Source organism: Mus pahari, chromosome 10 (genome assembly GCF_900095145.1).
Source record: "Mus pahari chromosome 10, PAHARI_EIJ_v1.1, whole genome shotgun sequence".
NCBI classification, from domain to species: Eukaryota; Metazoa; Chordata; class Mammalia; order Rodentia; family Muridae; genus Mus; species Mus pahari.
Window position 1 is genome coordinate 39323974 of NC_034599.1, and position 15833 is coordinate 39339806.

At 44.5% G+C, this 15833-nt stretch overlaps 1 protein-coding gene across 1 annotated transcript in view; it reads right to left on the reverse strand.

The window, feature by feature from the left end:
* Cbl (Cbl proto-oncogene) overlaps window positions 1–14928 on the reverse strand; it is an 84334-nt gene extending 69406 nt beyond the window's left edge. Inside the window, exon 1 of the mRNA XM_021206746.2 lies at window positions 14587–14928. Within this exon, the coding sequence (XP_021062405.1) occupies window positions 14587–14775 (189 nt within the window). The 5' untranslated portion in view covers window positions 14776–14928. The remainder of the gene's footprint in view (window positions 1–14586) is intronic.
* Between the last annotated feature and the right edge of the window lie 905 nt (window positions 14929–15833).

Here is a 15833-nt window from a genome sequence, read left to right on the forward strand (position 1 = left end):
CTTTCAGAGATAGAAGTCCTCAGAGGCCTGGGGTTCAATTCTCAGTACCCAGTCTTGCCTGTAACTCCATCTCCAGGAGAATCTGAAATAACCTTTTGGTTTGATTGGGCTTCAGCGCACACACATGCACACACACACATCTTTCAAAAAAGTATTAGGGCTGGTGAGATGGCTCAGTGGTTCAGAGCACTGACTGCTCTTCCAAAGGTCCTGAGTTCAATTCTGAGCAACCACATGGTGGCTCACAACCATCTGCAATGTGATCTGACGCCTTCTTCTGGTGTGTCTGAAGAAAATTACAGTGTAGTCATTTACATAAAATAAATAAATCGTGCTTTAAAAAGTATTTATTAGCATATTTCTTATTAAAGTTGAAGTTAAAATGTCGTATATACCTACTATCTTTATGGTTGGTGGGAAGATACATGTTCCTTAATGATAAAAATGGTTATTTTTCTTATTTTTCTTTTTTGGTTTTTCAAGACAGGGTTTCTCTTGTGTAGCCCTGGCTATTCTGCTCTGTAGACCAGGCTGGCCCCGATCAAACTCAGAAATCCGCCTGCCTCTGCCTCCCATGTGCTGGGATTAAAGGAATGTGCCACCACTGCCCGGCTAAAAAAAAATTTTAATTAAACTAAAATTTATCTGGCATTATATAGAACGAATGACCAGCCTATAATATGCAATGTATTTACTGACAATGAGCTAAAAACAGACAGCTTCATACCTCAACACAAAAATCTATAAAATTCTTTGCTTTTTTTTTTATTTGTGTTTTGTTTTGTTTTGAATTAGAGGCTCACTCTGTAGCCCAGATTGGCCTCAAACTTGTAGCAATTCTCCTGCCTCAGACTGTGATTTACAAGACTGAGCCATCATAGTTGGCTTCCAAAATACTCAATGTGCATTTTTAAACTTGTATGGTGCACTTCAAAATACAAAGAATCTTTTATGTGTGTTTTGTCTGCATGAATGTACACATACCACACGCACCCATTGCCTAGGGAGGCTAGAAAAGGGCATTGGAAGCACTGACTCTGGAGTTACAGACTGTTGTGAGCCACCATGTGGGTACTGGGAACCAAACCCAAGCGCTCTGCAAAAACAGCAAGTGCTTTTTAACCAACGAATCATCAGCCCCATACCATGCACTTCTCACAGATGTTATTTGTACTTTGTTATAATATGACCTTATAAAAAGGTTTGAAGATTAAACATCTGCTTTTTCCAAAATGTTTTTGAGATGAATCAGTGCATCAGCAGGAAGATCAGCATTCCACTAAACTCCATGCCCTCCACTACGGAGCATTCATTAACACTGACCATAAAGATACACGGGGAGCTAGCTGTGTGCTGTTTTGTTTTGTTTTGTTTTGTTTTGTTTTTTAAAGTTGATTTTTATTTTATGTGCATTGGTGTTTGGTGTTTGGCCTGCATGTATGCCTGTGAGAGGGTATCAGATCTTAGAGTTACAGACAGCTATGAGCTGCCATGTGGATGCTGGGAATTGAACCTGGGTCCTTTGGAAGAACAGTCAGTGCTCTTAACCATAGAGCCATCTCTCCAGCCCAGGTAGGTGTATTCTTAATGTATTCCCTAAGGAAAGAAAATGGTCTAAGCATTTGCAGCCTTTTAAAGGTGATCCACAAAGGCCCTCTGTGAGTAATTCAAGTGAACAGTTACCGCACATCAAAGTCTCTCTGATTTAGAGATGTTTTCACTGGCAGCCAGTTAGTTAACCAAGCTAGGCACAAATGCATACTGCTGAGCCTAGCATGGAGGCAACCTTTAATCACAGCAGGCAGAGGCAGGCAGATCTCTGTGAGTTTAAGGCTAGCCAGATCTACAGAGCAAGTTCCAGGACAGTCTGGATTACATAGAGAGACCCTGTCTCAAAAACAAAAAAACAAACAAACAAAAAACAATCATTCATCAAAATACTTCATAAAGAAAAATAATAAAAAAAAATGCTGGGTGTTAGTGGCATACTCCTATAAACCCAGAACCTGGGAGGCTGAGGCATGAGAATTTTGATGAGTTTGAGGCAAATTTGAGCTCACAGTGAGTCCCAAGTGAGCCAAGAATATAACAAGATACTGTCTTTTTAAAAACAAACAAAAAGCCCTAAAGGATAAGGAAAATTCTGCTTAGCCTTACCCTCTATTTGGTAAATTTTATTATATATATCCTTCAAAAGTGGCTGTCTTTTATAATTTCTAGCTATATATTTAGAGTCCCTCAGAACAATGTCAACATCGCGTGCTTAGCTCTGGAAAACCAACAATGTCCTTGTACAGCTGCCACAGGCTCCATTCATAACAGCTTCTCACTGGCTTCACTTCTCTCTTTGCTCTGCCAAGACTCAATAGTCAACAGACAAAAAAACCACTGGAAACCGCTATGATCACAGTAGAGAGAAGTAAAACCAAGCTTAAAAACTGCTACATCTGGGGGACAGCAGATGGTTGGGATGGGAAAGAAACTTGCCTGCAAGCCTGACATGACAGCCTTGGTTAATTTCTGGAACCCACAGAGTGGAAGAGAAGCTGCCACCTGCCCTCTACATGTACGCCACACGCATGCACACGCACACGCACGCAGTGAGTTTGTAAACGTCACTACATTTTTATAAAGTGAGAAACCACAGAGAGCAGTGCCTACTTTTGTTCTAATAAAGAGTTTCTCCACCAGTCAGGAACTTACATTTTCATCTAGGCAGGAAAGGCCCATCCAAGCCTGTCTTCTAAGGGCTAGAGCTTTTATTTGTTGTCTTCTTGACTGTGTCTTTGGTTCTCAAAACAAATGTGTAGCACTCAATAAATATTCTGAAAATATTCTGTGTCACAGTACTTATACAAAATAATTTTTTAAATAAATGTTTTTTCTCCATAAAATTCAACCTGCCCATACCAGCATTTTTAAAATGTACGCACTATGTGTATACATACACATGTGGAGGCCAAGATAGCCTCAGATGTCACCCTTCTTTAAGACAGTCTCCTGCTGCTCTAGGTGTCACTCAACAAGCAGGCTAGCTGACTGGCAATGAGTTTCAGGAACCCTCCAGCAGCAGCACTGGAATTGTAAGCACCACAGAGCCCGGCTCCTTCCATGGGCACTGGGGCTCAGGTTCCGGTTCTCATAGTTGTAAGCAAAGCACTTCACCACTAAACCACCTCCTCAGTTCCCAGTGAGACATTTTTTATTTACAAGTTTTTCTGTAAAATCAGTAAAACTTTTGGGGCCAGAGAGATGGCTCAGCAGGTAAAACTGCTAACCACACAAGGGATTAAAGGTGTGCGCCACCACGCCCGGCTATCCTAGTGTCTAACAGCCAGACGGGAGATAGAGACAAGAACTTCCCAAGGCTCCTGAACCAGCTGAGACTCCCTCAACAGGGAGGAAAGCCAAACAAACCCAACTCCCAAAAGCTGTCCTGACCTCTGCATGCACCCACAAACACATGCACATACACACTCTTTAAAGGAACAAATTGCTATATTACAAAAACAAATGTTTCTTAAGTGGATCTATACACAGTACAGAATATAAAACCTGACTACAGTTTTGAAAACAATCTTGCTCACAAGTACAGTAGGCACCGTAGGATAGGTCAGAGTTCCAGGGCCGAGTCTGGTGGCTTTAGACTCTAGGTACACGGGGCTAGAGAGATGGCTCAGTGGGTAAGAGAGCACTGACTGTTCTTCCAGAGGTCCTGAGTTCAATTCCCAGCAACCACGTGGTGGCTCACAACCATCTGTAATGGAGTCTGATGCCCTCTTCTGATGTGTCTGAAGACAGCTAGAGTGTACTCACATTAAATCAATCAACCAATCAATCAATCAATCAATCATAAAAAAAGGACAGTAAGTACATATACATTAACATGGGCAGATAATCATCTTTTTGAACTTCAATTTTTGTCTGTAAATGTAAGCACTAAGCCGGGCGTGGTGGCGCACGCCTTTAATCCCAGCACTCGGGAGGCAGAGGCAGGCGGATTTCTGAGTTCGAGGCCAGCCTGGTCTACAGAGTGAGTTCCAGGACTGCCAAGGCTACACAGAGAAACCCTGTCTCGAAAACAAAACAAACAAAAAAAAAAAATGTAAGCACTAGGTCAATTCCCTGCTTGTGGACGTTGTACATCGTGGTGCGGAGCCTAGTGCGCACCACGATGTACAACGTCCACAAGCAGTGTCAGATCCTCTGGAAAAAATCCACATAAAAAAAAAAACCTTAAAGTTAAAAAAAAAAAAAAAAAAAAAAAGCCAGGCATGGTGGCACATGTCTTTAATCCCAGCACTCGGGAGGCAGAAGCAGGCGGATTTCTGAGTTCGAGGCCAGCCTGGTCTACAGAGTGAGTTCCAGGACAGTCAGGGCTACACAGAGAAACCCTGTCTCAAAAAAAAAAAAAAAAAAAAAAAAAACAACAACAACAACAAAAAAACTTAGAAACTAGGCCAGGAGTGGTATCTTATACTTCCACCTAGGAAGTGGAATCAAGAGTCAATATTTTAAGGCTATCTCTATTTAACCTATTTAACCCTATATTTAATCTATTTATCTAATCTATTTAACCCTATGTCAAGACAAAAACTGTTTCTAATATTAAAACCTAAAAATAGCCAGATGTGGTAGTACACATCTTTAATCCCACAACTCAGGAAGCAGAGACTAAACAAATTTACCCATATCATAAAATTTTACACAGCCCTTTGAAAGCTTTTATAGGGACATAGAAACATGGAAAAAAATCTCAGAAATGTAACAAATTTATAAAAGAAAAAAATTCTATAAAAATCCCACTGTTTCTGCCAGGCACAGTGATGTACACCTTTAATTCCAGCACTTGGGAGGCAGAGGCAGGCAGATTTCTGTGAGTTTGAGGCCAGTCTGGTCTACAAAGAGAGTTTCAAGACAGCAAGGACTACATAGAAAAACCCTGTCTTGGGGGAGTGGGGGGGTAGGACCCCACTGTTTGTTTAACAAAGAAAAAATGTGTTACTTTCATAATTTAAGATACCATACTGCCATGTTTTTAACAAAAAAATTCAAGCTTTTCTAAATAAAAGCAACTGTGGTATATAGAGTCTTACTACATCAGGATGAGGGTCAGGAATGCAGAGTCCCAGGCCCCACCCAAGACCTACCAGATTCTCCCATTTTAACAACCCCCCCTTCCAGCCCCACCCCAGACCTACCAGATTCTCCCACTTAACAAGCCCTCTAAATGCCTGTTTAAACGTTGAGGATCTTCTGAGTTCAAGGCCAGCCTGGTCTACAAAGTGAGCTCCAGGACAGCAGGGCTATACAGAGAAACCTTGTCTCGAAAAAAAAAAAAAAAAAACAAAAATAAATAAATAAATAAATAAATAAATAAATAAATAAACAAACGTTGAGGATCACTAGTTCACCAGTCCACCAGTGTGAGAGCTACTTGAAGTGCAGGAAGGAGCTGGAGAAAGAGCTCAGTTGGTCCAGTGCTTACCTTGCAAGTGTGAAGACCTACTTCAACCCACCAAAATCATCAACCAACAAGAACAGGTCAGGCAGGGGTAATTCCAGCTCTGGGAAGGCAGAAATAGGCAAGTACCTGGGGCTATCTGCGATGGTGTAAGATAGCTAGCCTAGCCTACTTGGTCAGTTTCAGAAGGAAAACAAATGTGGAAAGGGTCTGAGGAATGAATAACCCCTTAGGTTGGCACACACACACACACACACACACACACACACACACACACACAGCACGTGCACACACAGTTACAAACCGAGAGACCTGTAAAAAAAAAATTTTAAGCTATTAGACGCAGTATTTTGAGATTCTGGAGTTATAAAAAGATGTGAAATTATACACCGCTCCAAGATATAAAGAATGGCTGGGGCTGGTGAGATGGCTCAGTGGGTAAGAGCACCCGACTGCTCTTTCGAAGGTCCAGAGTTCGAATCCCAGCAACCACATGGTGGCTCACAACCACCCGTAACAAGATCTGACGCCCTCTTCTAGAGTGTCTGAAGACAGATACAGTGTACCTACATATAATAAATAAATAAATCTTTTAAAAAAAAAAAAAAGAATGGCTGATTAATGATCCTCTGTGGTGTCACTGTTGGTCTGGAGTGAATATTCAGCTAGACAGGATTTACACAGTATTCTCAAGGCGTTGGGTTTCATCTCCAGTACCAGAAGGGGAGAAAAATAAAAGGGACCAAATGCTAAAAACTTTACAGGTTACAAGTCAGTAATGCAGTAAATGTCTCAAAGATGATGCTCCCCATCAAATGTCTTAGAGCCACTTAGGGACACAGGATATGGGGGTGGAAGAATGAACTCTTGATAGTTCTAGAGAGGGTATTCATTTGGAGTATGAGAGTAATGAGGACTTCTACATTTTCTTCTATACATTTTATGACTCATCAGTTGTATTTTTCTTTTTCTCAAAAAAGTGCTACAGATCCACACAGCTGTTCAAAACAGATCTAAAGAAGGAAGTAGTCCTGAGGATGGTACTTCAATGCCTATAACCCTAACAGTAGAGAGACTAAGCGGGTGGACTGCTTAAAGTGTGAGCAGCCTGGGCTAGCAAGCTCCTATCCCTCAAAATAAAACAAAAACAAGAAATTACAAAAACTCAGACCCTATCCTATTCAATGCGGCACCGGAGAATTAGCCTTGTTCAAAGTTGCCGTCCATGCAGACCAGAGCTGGAGGAAAAAGAGCAGTAACTTAAGGTCCTCTGGCATCAGACTCATCTAAACACTTATCCACCAACCATTCCAAAAGATATAGAGAAAAAGATCCAGAGTCACCACTGAGTCCTTGTGTCACCAGTGCTGTCATGTCCTGTCCCCATGCCACCACCCATCCCTGGTGTACCCCAAGACTTGGAGCATGCTGAGTGAGCACACCGCCCATCACTGTTGATTCTGACGGCTATGTGTAGGTGCAGTGCGTGCATCCCCAGGGACATGTCACAGCGTCATTATTAGAACCCTTTCCCCCTTTTAGAAGCTGCTGTGGGAAGGAACACTGTGGGGGACAGCATGAGGCTGCTTTCCAGTGCTCCTAGCGACTACTCCCACCTATTTCCTTCCAGCACAAAATGTGCTAATCACGAAAACACTTCACAATGACTTGCTTGTTACAATCCCCCTCCTAACAAACCTAATGGACATCAGAATTAACAACTTCTTTAGAAACCGTGATTAAAATTTAGGCTCTGTTTTCAAACTAAAACTCAATCTGCTTTTCTTTGAATGTTCCAGGTTAATCATTAAGGAAATAATTTTTTCACAGTTTATGTTTGAATACAACATGAATTCTAAGGGGAAAGACTCAGGGACCAATGTGATCATGATTTATCAGTTTATTATATGTACACAACCAGCTAAGCACATATTAAATAAAAGCAAGTTTTTCTATAGTAAGAGCCATCAAAAAGTTTAGCCTTGATTTAATCCTACTTTAAAATATTTTTATCTTGTATGTACAAATGTTTTGCCTGCATGTTCATCTATGTACAGTGTGTATGCCTAGTGCCATGGTGACCAGAAAAAGACATCAGATCCCCTGAAATTGGAGTTAAAGATGTGTGTGATGGGAGTCAAACCCCTGTCCTGTCCTGTGGCAGAGCAGTCAGCTCTTAACCACTAGACCATCTCCCAGGCCCTTAGTCCTATTTCTAATTTCAAACTTGAACACCAGTCATACAAAATATTTAATCACCTCAAATCTCACACATATGGAGTTAATGAAGAATTTCATATCCTCTGGAGAAGTCCTAAACATACATATACAAAAGAGCACATTTTCCAGGCATGGTGGCAAACACCCAAAACTGCAGCACTTGAAAGACAAAGACATGAGAATCAGAAGGTTCGAGGGCAAGTCGAGCTACAAAATGTAAGCCTCTCAAAAACCAAAAACACGTAAACTATAAAAGGTTACGAGTGATATGCTGGGAATGGCAGCCACGCCTTTAACCCCAGAGCTCAGGAGGCAGACGCAGTAAGGTCTCAGAGGTTAAGGCCAGGCTGGTATAGAAATCAAGTTCTAGGACAGCCAGCGTTACACAGAGAAACCTTGTCTTGAAAAAAAAAGTCAAAGTAAAAATGGTAAAAAGTGCCGAGTGGGGCTGGATGCAGCGGTCAGCCTAGTGCCTGCAGAGGGCAGAGCTGGTTTGAGGCAGAGGGTCACTTGCATTTCAAAACCAGCCTGGCAGAACAGAGTCCCTGTCTCATCTCTTCCCCTTAGGCTGGGATGGTAGATGCCATCATAGACATTAACTAGTATAATGGGAAATAATGTGTACGCTCATCCATGCTCACCACACAGAGTAACCAATGCACATACTATGAAGAACCATTCACTCTGACCTGACACTAGTTACCAGAAGCCAGGCATAGCAGCACACGTCTGCATCCCAACACTTGGGAGGCACAGGTAAGAGGCCTGAAAGTTCAAGGCCAGCCTGAACTACAGTGAGTTCCAGAGTTCCATTCCAGCTAAAGCTATATGATGAGATGTCTCGGAGAGAAGTAGCTAACATTTATTCCATTGAATGGTACTAGTTAAACATTACCTTAATACCAACTGAGAGAACCACAGTTTGACACCACACAAATGAGGGCCAGGTTGAGAATCACCCTTGAGAACCTACACAGGTCTCTCTCGAAACACAATCCTGATTCTCCTAGAAATGCATCTTCAGGTTATTTTGCTGCTTGAACATTAGCATGTACCTATACCACCCTAGATAAGAGCTAGTCACGGTGCTTTTCTTGATTAAGAGCGGCTGTAAATATGGCATCTAGAAGGCTGCCCCCAGCTTAACACTGCATACAGTTTGTTAACCTCCACTAGAAGGAACACAGACACTAAAATAGTAGAGTATAGTCAGGTAATGGGATACATAAACCAGTAACAGCCATCTATCGGCATTACCAAGTATAGTGCAGTGTAGTAATTTTATGTGACTGGCCTCACGGGGGTTTGTGTCAGCACCACTATGACAGCAGTGTGCTGTCCTATGAAGGGAAGGAAGTGCTCCGTGACTCATGAGACCAGCATCATCTACGTGGGCTGTGACTGACAAATGTCCCTTTTAGCTCCACTGTAATGGCTTCTGTGATTGAGACTTTGTTGTATACCTGAGAAGGAAGTAAAGAGATGAACTTATAAAGTCTTAGGAAGTTAATTAACCCTGGATTCCAAGTCAGGAGATTAACCTCTGACCCTAGCTACCTTCACCTATAAAACAAGGATGATACCAATAAGAGCTATGATAGGATTCCAAGTCAGGAGATTAATCTATAAAACAAGGATGATACCAATAAGAGCTATGATAAGACATAAACTTATTGCCGGCCGTGTTTTATAAAACCTATAAAACAAGGATGATACCAATAAGAGCTATGATAAGACATAAACTTATTGCCGGGCGTGGTGGTGCTCGCCTTTAATCCCAGCACTCGGGAGGCAGAGACAGGTGGATTTCTGAGTTCGAGGCCACCTTGGTCTACAGAGTGAGTTCCAGGATAGCCAAGGCTACACAGAGAAACCCTGTCTCGAAAAACCATTAAAAAAGAAAGAAAGAAAGAAAGAAACAAACAAACAAACAAACTTATTGTGGCTGAAATAAATTCTCCCACAACAAAACAAAATAAGTAAATCAGCTTCTTAAATCCCACCCACAGGCCTTTTCCTTTCAGTTAATCCCTTTGGGTCATACAAGTAACTTAATTTAGCAAAAACCTACACAGTACCTACTGCTGTAAGGCTCCCCTGACTGAACAGTGTAACAGACAATTCACTTACATAGCCTATAGCTGCTTTCTCTGTGGAGTTTACAAACTTCAGAGGTTGTCTGGCATGGTGGCCTTTGTATGGCTATAACACTGGCCATCAGGAGGCTAAAACAAGAGAATCACAGAAGATCGAGGAGGCCAATCTAGTATACAAACAAAAGTACCCATGGTGGGGTTCAAGAGGAAAAACAACAACGAAAGGCAGGTGTGGTGGTATGCATTTCGTTCCAACACTTGGCAAATGGAGACAGGCAGGTCTGTGAGTTCCAGGTTAGTGAGACTGGATCTAAAAAAGAAAGCAGCAGGAACGCACGCCCAAGAGCCTCAGAGGCTAAGGTGAGCTCAGAACAAGTGTGTCTTGTGTTTAAGCCTAAGAGGCCCTAGGTCTCTCTGGACAGACCACTTCAGGAGTCACTTATCATTGCCCAGCTCCTGCAGCGTGGGAGCCTAACACCTAGCGCCTGCCCAGAGCTCAGCAGGCAGATCAAATGGAAGGGAGACATTTTACTTCCAAACATACTAATTTACCCAATGTTCTTTGGGGAGTGGGGAGGAGGTGGGGCCAAGGAAAGATGACAGAAGGAAAGGAAATCACTTTCTTCATTTTCATTATTTAGTGTATGCACACGTGTGCCTGTATGTGTGCCGTGTTCAGAGGACGATGTGCGGAACTTGGTCTCCTTCCACTTTGTGCATCCTGAGGCTAACTCGGCAGGCAGCAAGGGTCTTTTCTTTACCTGCTGAGCACTCTCACTGCCCCCAAATCATCCTTTTTTGAAAATACTTCTTTTAATCTCAAACTGAAAGCTATGTATGGTGATGCCTGCCTGTAATGCAGGAGGACTGCTGTGAGTTCAAGCAAGTCCAGCCTGGGCTACACTAATCCTAAGATGCTACCACGGCAGAGGGAGAAAATTGTGGCCTGAAAGATCTTCAAGCTGAGAATAATCTTTTAAGTTTTAAAATCTTAAAACAACAACAAAAGATATGGGGTTTAGCATGCTAACCAGCAAGACCAAAATATTTACTATCTTTCCCTTTACGGGAAATGTCTGCCAACCCCAGCTGTACTTTACAATGGCATTTTCCATCTCTCTAAATTAAATATCTTGGTGATTTAAAATTTACATGTTGGCCTGGAGAGATGGCTCAGTGGTTAAGAGCACTGATTGCTCTTCCAAAGGTCCTGAGTTCAAATCCTAGCAACCACATGGTGGCTCACAACCATCTGTAATGAAATCCAATGACCTCTTCTGGTGCGTCTGAAGACAGCTATAGTATACTTAGATATAATAAATGATAAATAAATCTTTACCAAAAAAAAAAAAATTTACATGTTAAGATCATTTGAAACTTCTATCCTCACTTCTCTGTCTAGTCTTTGAAGTACTAGTCAACTTCTTTACAGAGAAATAATTCTGCGAGTATTCACTACAATAGCCTGGTAACATGGGGGTGGGAGTGGGGCCTAACAAGCAAAACAGAAAAATTGATCATGCCTATTTTTATTTAGGGGGTGTTCTAACACAAGCATTTTTTTTCCCAACAAGTTTAAGTCTTACACGGCTGAACAAACAGGGCCCAAGTTGAGCAAAGCCCACAGCTTAGATGAGCTGCAGATATCCAACACTGGGGGAAGGAGCAGACCAGCAGTCCCCAGGGCTAGCTTGGTGAACCGCTGGCTGGAATAAGGCACACCTAACCTTCACAAGGACAAGACAGGTATGAAAGGGATGACTCCGGACTCACTACAGAATCCCACACGTCAGGAAGATGCAATGAGGAGCTAAAGAGATAGCTCAGCAGCTAAGAGCACTGGCTGCTCTTAGCAGAAGACCTGGGTTCACTTCCCAGAACCTGCAGTCTGTTACTCCCGTTCCAGGGGAATCAGACTCCTTTTCTTCTGGCCCTCTCATAGACAGCAGGCATACAAGAGATGCACATACATTATACACACAGGGAAAACACTCATACACATAAAGCAAAAAGGTACAATGACCCCATTTAAAGACTGGGGAGGGGCAGTAAGTGGTAACACTCTGTTGGGACTCACTTGATGGAAGTAGTGAACTGACTCCCACAAGTTGTCCTTTGATGGCCACACATGGGCTATCGAATGCATAAATACACATACACACACACACACACACACACACACACACACACACAAAATGCGTATTTTTAAAAGACCTTAAAAAAAATAAAGTAAAAAGAAACCCCAAAACTCCAAGGGCAAAGGAGTTGGTGCAACTAAGCAAGTACTAGGTATTAAGTAACAGTCCGGAAGTATTAAGAAAATCTGGAAGTCTGAAAAGTGGCACAAACCTGCAGGCCTAAGCTGAGAAAGGGCTGAGCACAATTAGTGACGTGTTAGAGGACACACTGCTGAAACCATCTTCAAAGCCAAGCACTAGGAGTAAAACATCCTGTCTTCCAGAACTCGAAGGGTAAAGCTAGCCGCCCACCAAAATCTAAACAGGTTCAATCCAAACTCTGATTGAGCAGCCCTAGAAAAACTCAAATTTCAATATGCTCAAGTGATAAAAACACAGATCAAATAAGGGAGGGTTCACTTGGACTGCCATGTAGAATAGCTAGAATCTTTCATTAGCAGAAACATAGTTTAATGCTCATTATTTTACAGAAGTCACTAATCAGGATCACTTTGATACAATGAACCCACTCACATATCATATATGGAAAACTAGCTAGAAATGAAACTATTTTTCTCTACCAGGATCCCCAATAGTTAATCTCCCAAAATGTAAACCTACAAACTTCAAACTGTAAAGACATTTTTGTAAGGATATCAACACATGGATTTAGGCAGCACTTGACAGACTGAGGCAGGACTGCTGTGAGTTCCACACTGGCCTGAAGATACATAGTGAAAGCTTGTCTCGAGAAACTAACATGGATGAATGTTGGGTCAAAAGTTCTGTGGGTGGGTTGGTGTCCCTATCACTCCACCAGGGCTCCTGCCTGTCCACAGGAGGCAGCCACCCCAGGCTCCATAGCACCTTCTTGTCTGGCTTCAGTGAGAGAGAAGACACATAGCCTTACAGAGACTTCAAGTGCCAGAGTCACCCACCTGCTCAGAAAAGAAGAGGAGGGGGATCAGGGAAAAGGGGTGACCAGAAGAAGGGCAGTGGTGTGAGGGATGTAAAGTGAATAAGTAAACAAAACAAACAAAATGGTTACATTCCCTGCCATGTCCAGACAGTCCTGGTTATACTGGGCCTGGAGAGACTATGCAGTGGTTAAGAGCATTTGTTGTTCATGCAGAAGAACAGTTCCCAGCACCCATCTGGCTCGAAAGCATCCATAACTCCAGTTCCAGGGAATCCAACATCTTCTGGACTCCAGGGCACTGCATGCATGTGATACAGTCATACATGCACACAAAATATCCAAAGTAGTAAAATATTTCAAAAAGAAAAACAACATCAGCATATCTTTATGGTGGTTTATTTCCAATAAAGTCAGTTCCACAACACCAAAATAATCATCATACTTATGCCATTAATTGCAATATCAATTGGGACCAGGGAGGGGGGCTGCCACAATTCAAATTACTTGATGTAGGGGGGGGGGGAATCAGCCCTGGAGAAGTGGCTCTGAAACCTGGTGTGCAGTGCTGGAGTGTTAATTCTCACACAGGACTTATTAAGCAGTTATATAGCAGTTACATTGGCCAAGTGCTTCATAATAATTTTATTGGCTGTTTCTAGTCCAAAACAACCCATAGAGAACTTTACAGAAGAGGAACCTAGGCCCAGAGAGGAACCAAAGAAAACCAAATTTACCCCGGAGGAAATAACACCATTCACTTACATGCCGGGGCCTCCTAATCACATTTATCTGCAGTAGGAATGTTGAAAAAAAATAATAACTGTGGTAAGAGTCAAGGAAACAGAGCACTGACGTCCACCAAAATGTTAAGACAAGATTGTGTGTTCACTTTTAAGTACTGGGGCCAACTACAAGAGTACATTATACAGGCACAACTATAAGGAAGTAAGATTCTCCTGATTGACAGCCTTAAAGGGCTAACCATAAGCAGCCCCACCCCCGCACCTGATTTTATAATGGCTATCAAAGGGGTCTTAAATAATAAGCAGGTAGGCCCGTTACAAAAATCAAACACTAGAGCCCAGCGAAAAGCACTGAGAACGAGCAGGAAGTTCTGTAGAAGTCAGACTGTTAATTCAGCACGTTGAGTCAGTCCACCTTTCAAAAGATAAAGGTTCTAACCAGAACTTGTGGTTTAACCAGTGCCTATCTCAGCAGCAGCGATGGATTACATCCAACACCTTGCAAGACAAAAACTTAAGCCATCCTTAGCGGAGAAGGGAAGTTCCTTCCCTGCCCCCATTTAAACCCACCTCTTTTTCTTTGATCTGTGTGCTACATCTTAATGAGAAAAAACTATAAGCTCACCCTGACCGCAGTCAGTCAGCCCGGCCGCCTCCTGACCCCAAGTCCCTCACCCAGGGCGACTCCGCTTCCAAACCCGAAGCCGTAGCCGGCAGATCCAACACACATCCCCCCTCTCCCCCGGCCCACCTCCCGGGGCCCTCTCGGCGACCCACATCCCCAAGCTCCGCACCCCCATCGCACTTCCGCCCGGGTGGCGCGGTGACCAGCCCTCCCCCAGCCCCCACCCCATCTTTGTCTGGCTCCCCCACACCTCAACGTTCCCAACTGCCAACGGCAGCCCTCCCTCGCGCCCCACCGCCCACGCCCACCCGGCGCCGCGCGCGCCCGCAGGCCGCCGCTCACCTTGTCCATGAGCTTCCAGCACTTCTCCACCATCTTCTTGTCCACCGTGCAGGGAGGGTGCGGGCTGAGGTGGTGGTGGTGGTGGTGCGGCTGGAAGGCGTCCTTCATGAGCCCGATCAGGCCGCCCGCTCCCGAGCCCCCAGAGCCGCCGCCGCCGGCGCCCGAGCTCTTCTTCACGTTGCCGGCCATGGCCAGCGGAGGGTCGGGAGCCCGCTCGGCCGCGAGCGAGGGAATGGAGCCCGGCGAGAAGGAGGGGCCTCTCCGGCAGCCACCGCCGGCGCTCGCAACCCAGGGAGTGAGAGGGAGGCGCCCGCCCTGAGGCGCGCCCCGGCGCGGGCGCGGGCGCGGGCGCGGGCGCGGGCGCGGCCGGCGCAACGCGGGGGCGCGCGCCGGAGACGGGCAAGCACAGCACGCCGCGGCGACCCCACCCCCCCCAACGCGCGCACGAGCTCGCATGCACCCGCGTGCCCCGCGGCTCCCGGAAAGCCTCCACCAAGTTTCCGCGCCCACTGCTCCCGCCCCGACCCTCTGGGACGGACGGGGCGTGGCCTCCCGGGGCGGAGCCCAAAGGAAACTCGGTGCCTGCGCCCTCTGCTGGAGAAGCGAGGAATGGAAGGAAAGAGGTGGGGTCCGAGGTAGAACCTGCGCACTAGGCAGAAGACGAGCCTGGCCGTCCATGTTGGTTGTGGCCTGGGCTTGTTGCCTCGGGGAGTTGAGTCATGGCCGTGCTCGGATTAAGACGGGTAAGGATGTTCTTCTAAATGTGGATGTTGAGCTTCGAGTTATCTGCCTCATCGTGTGGGAAGACGGAGAAAGAAAGCCAAAGTTCGTTTTCTACTCCTTAGTGTTTTTATTTTTGTGGTGACTGGAATTGAACCTACGACCTCACGCATTCTAGACAAGCACCCCACCTTGAGCTATATCCCTACTCCACCATCTTGTTTCACCATGTAGCCTTGGCTGCCCTGGAACTTGCTGTATAGACCAGAGTGGCTTTGAACTCACAGAGATTCACATGCGTCTACCTCCCGAGCGCAGGGATTAAAAATCTCCTTGGTATTTATAACCCGCAAAATTTGGGAATTCAGGTGCTGAAGCTTTTTGCTGACTGATTAAGTCCCAGAAAGGTTTAAGGTTAAGGACAGTCGCGTCTCAAGCGCTTCTTCCAGACCTTTTAACCTTTTTTTTGTTTTGTTTTGTTTGTTTTTCGAGACAGGGTTTCTCTGTGTAGCCCTGGCTGTCCTGGA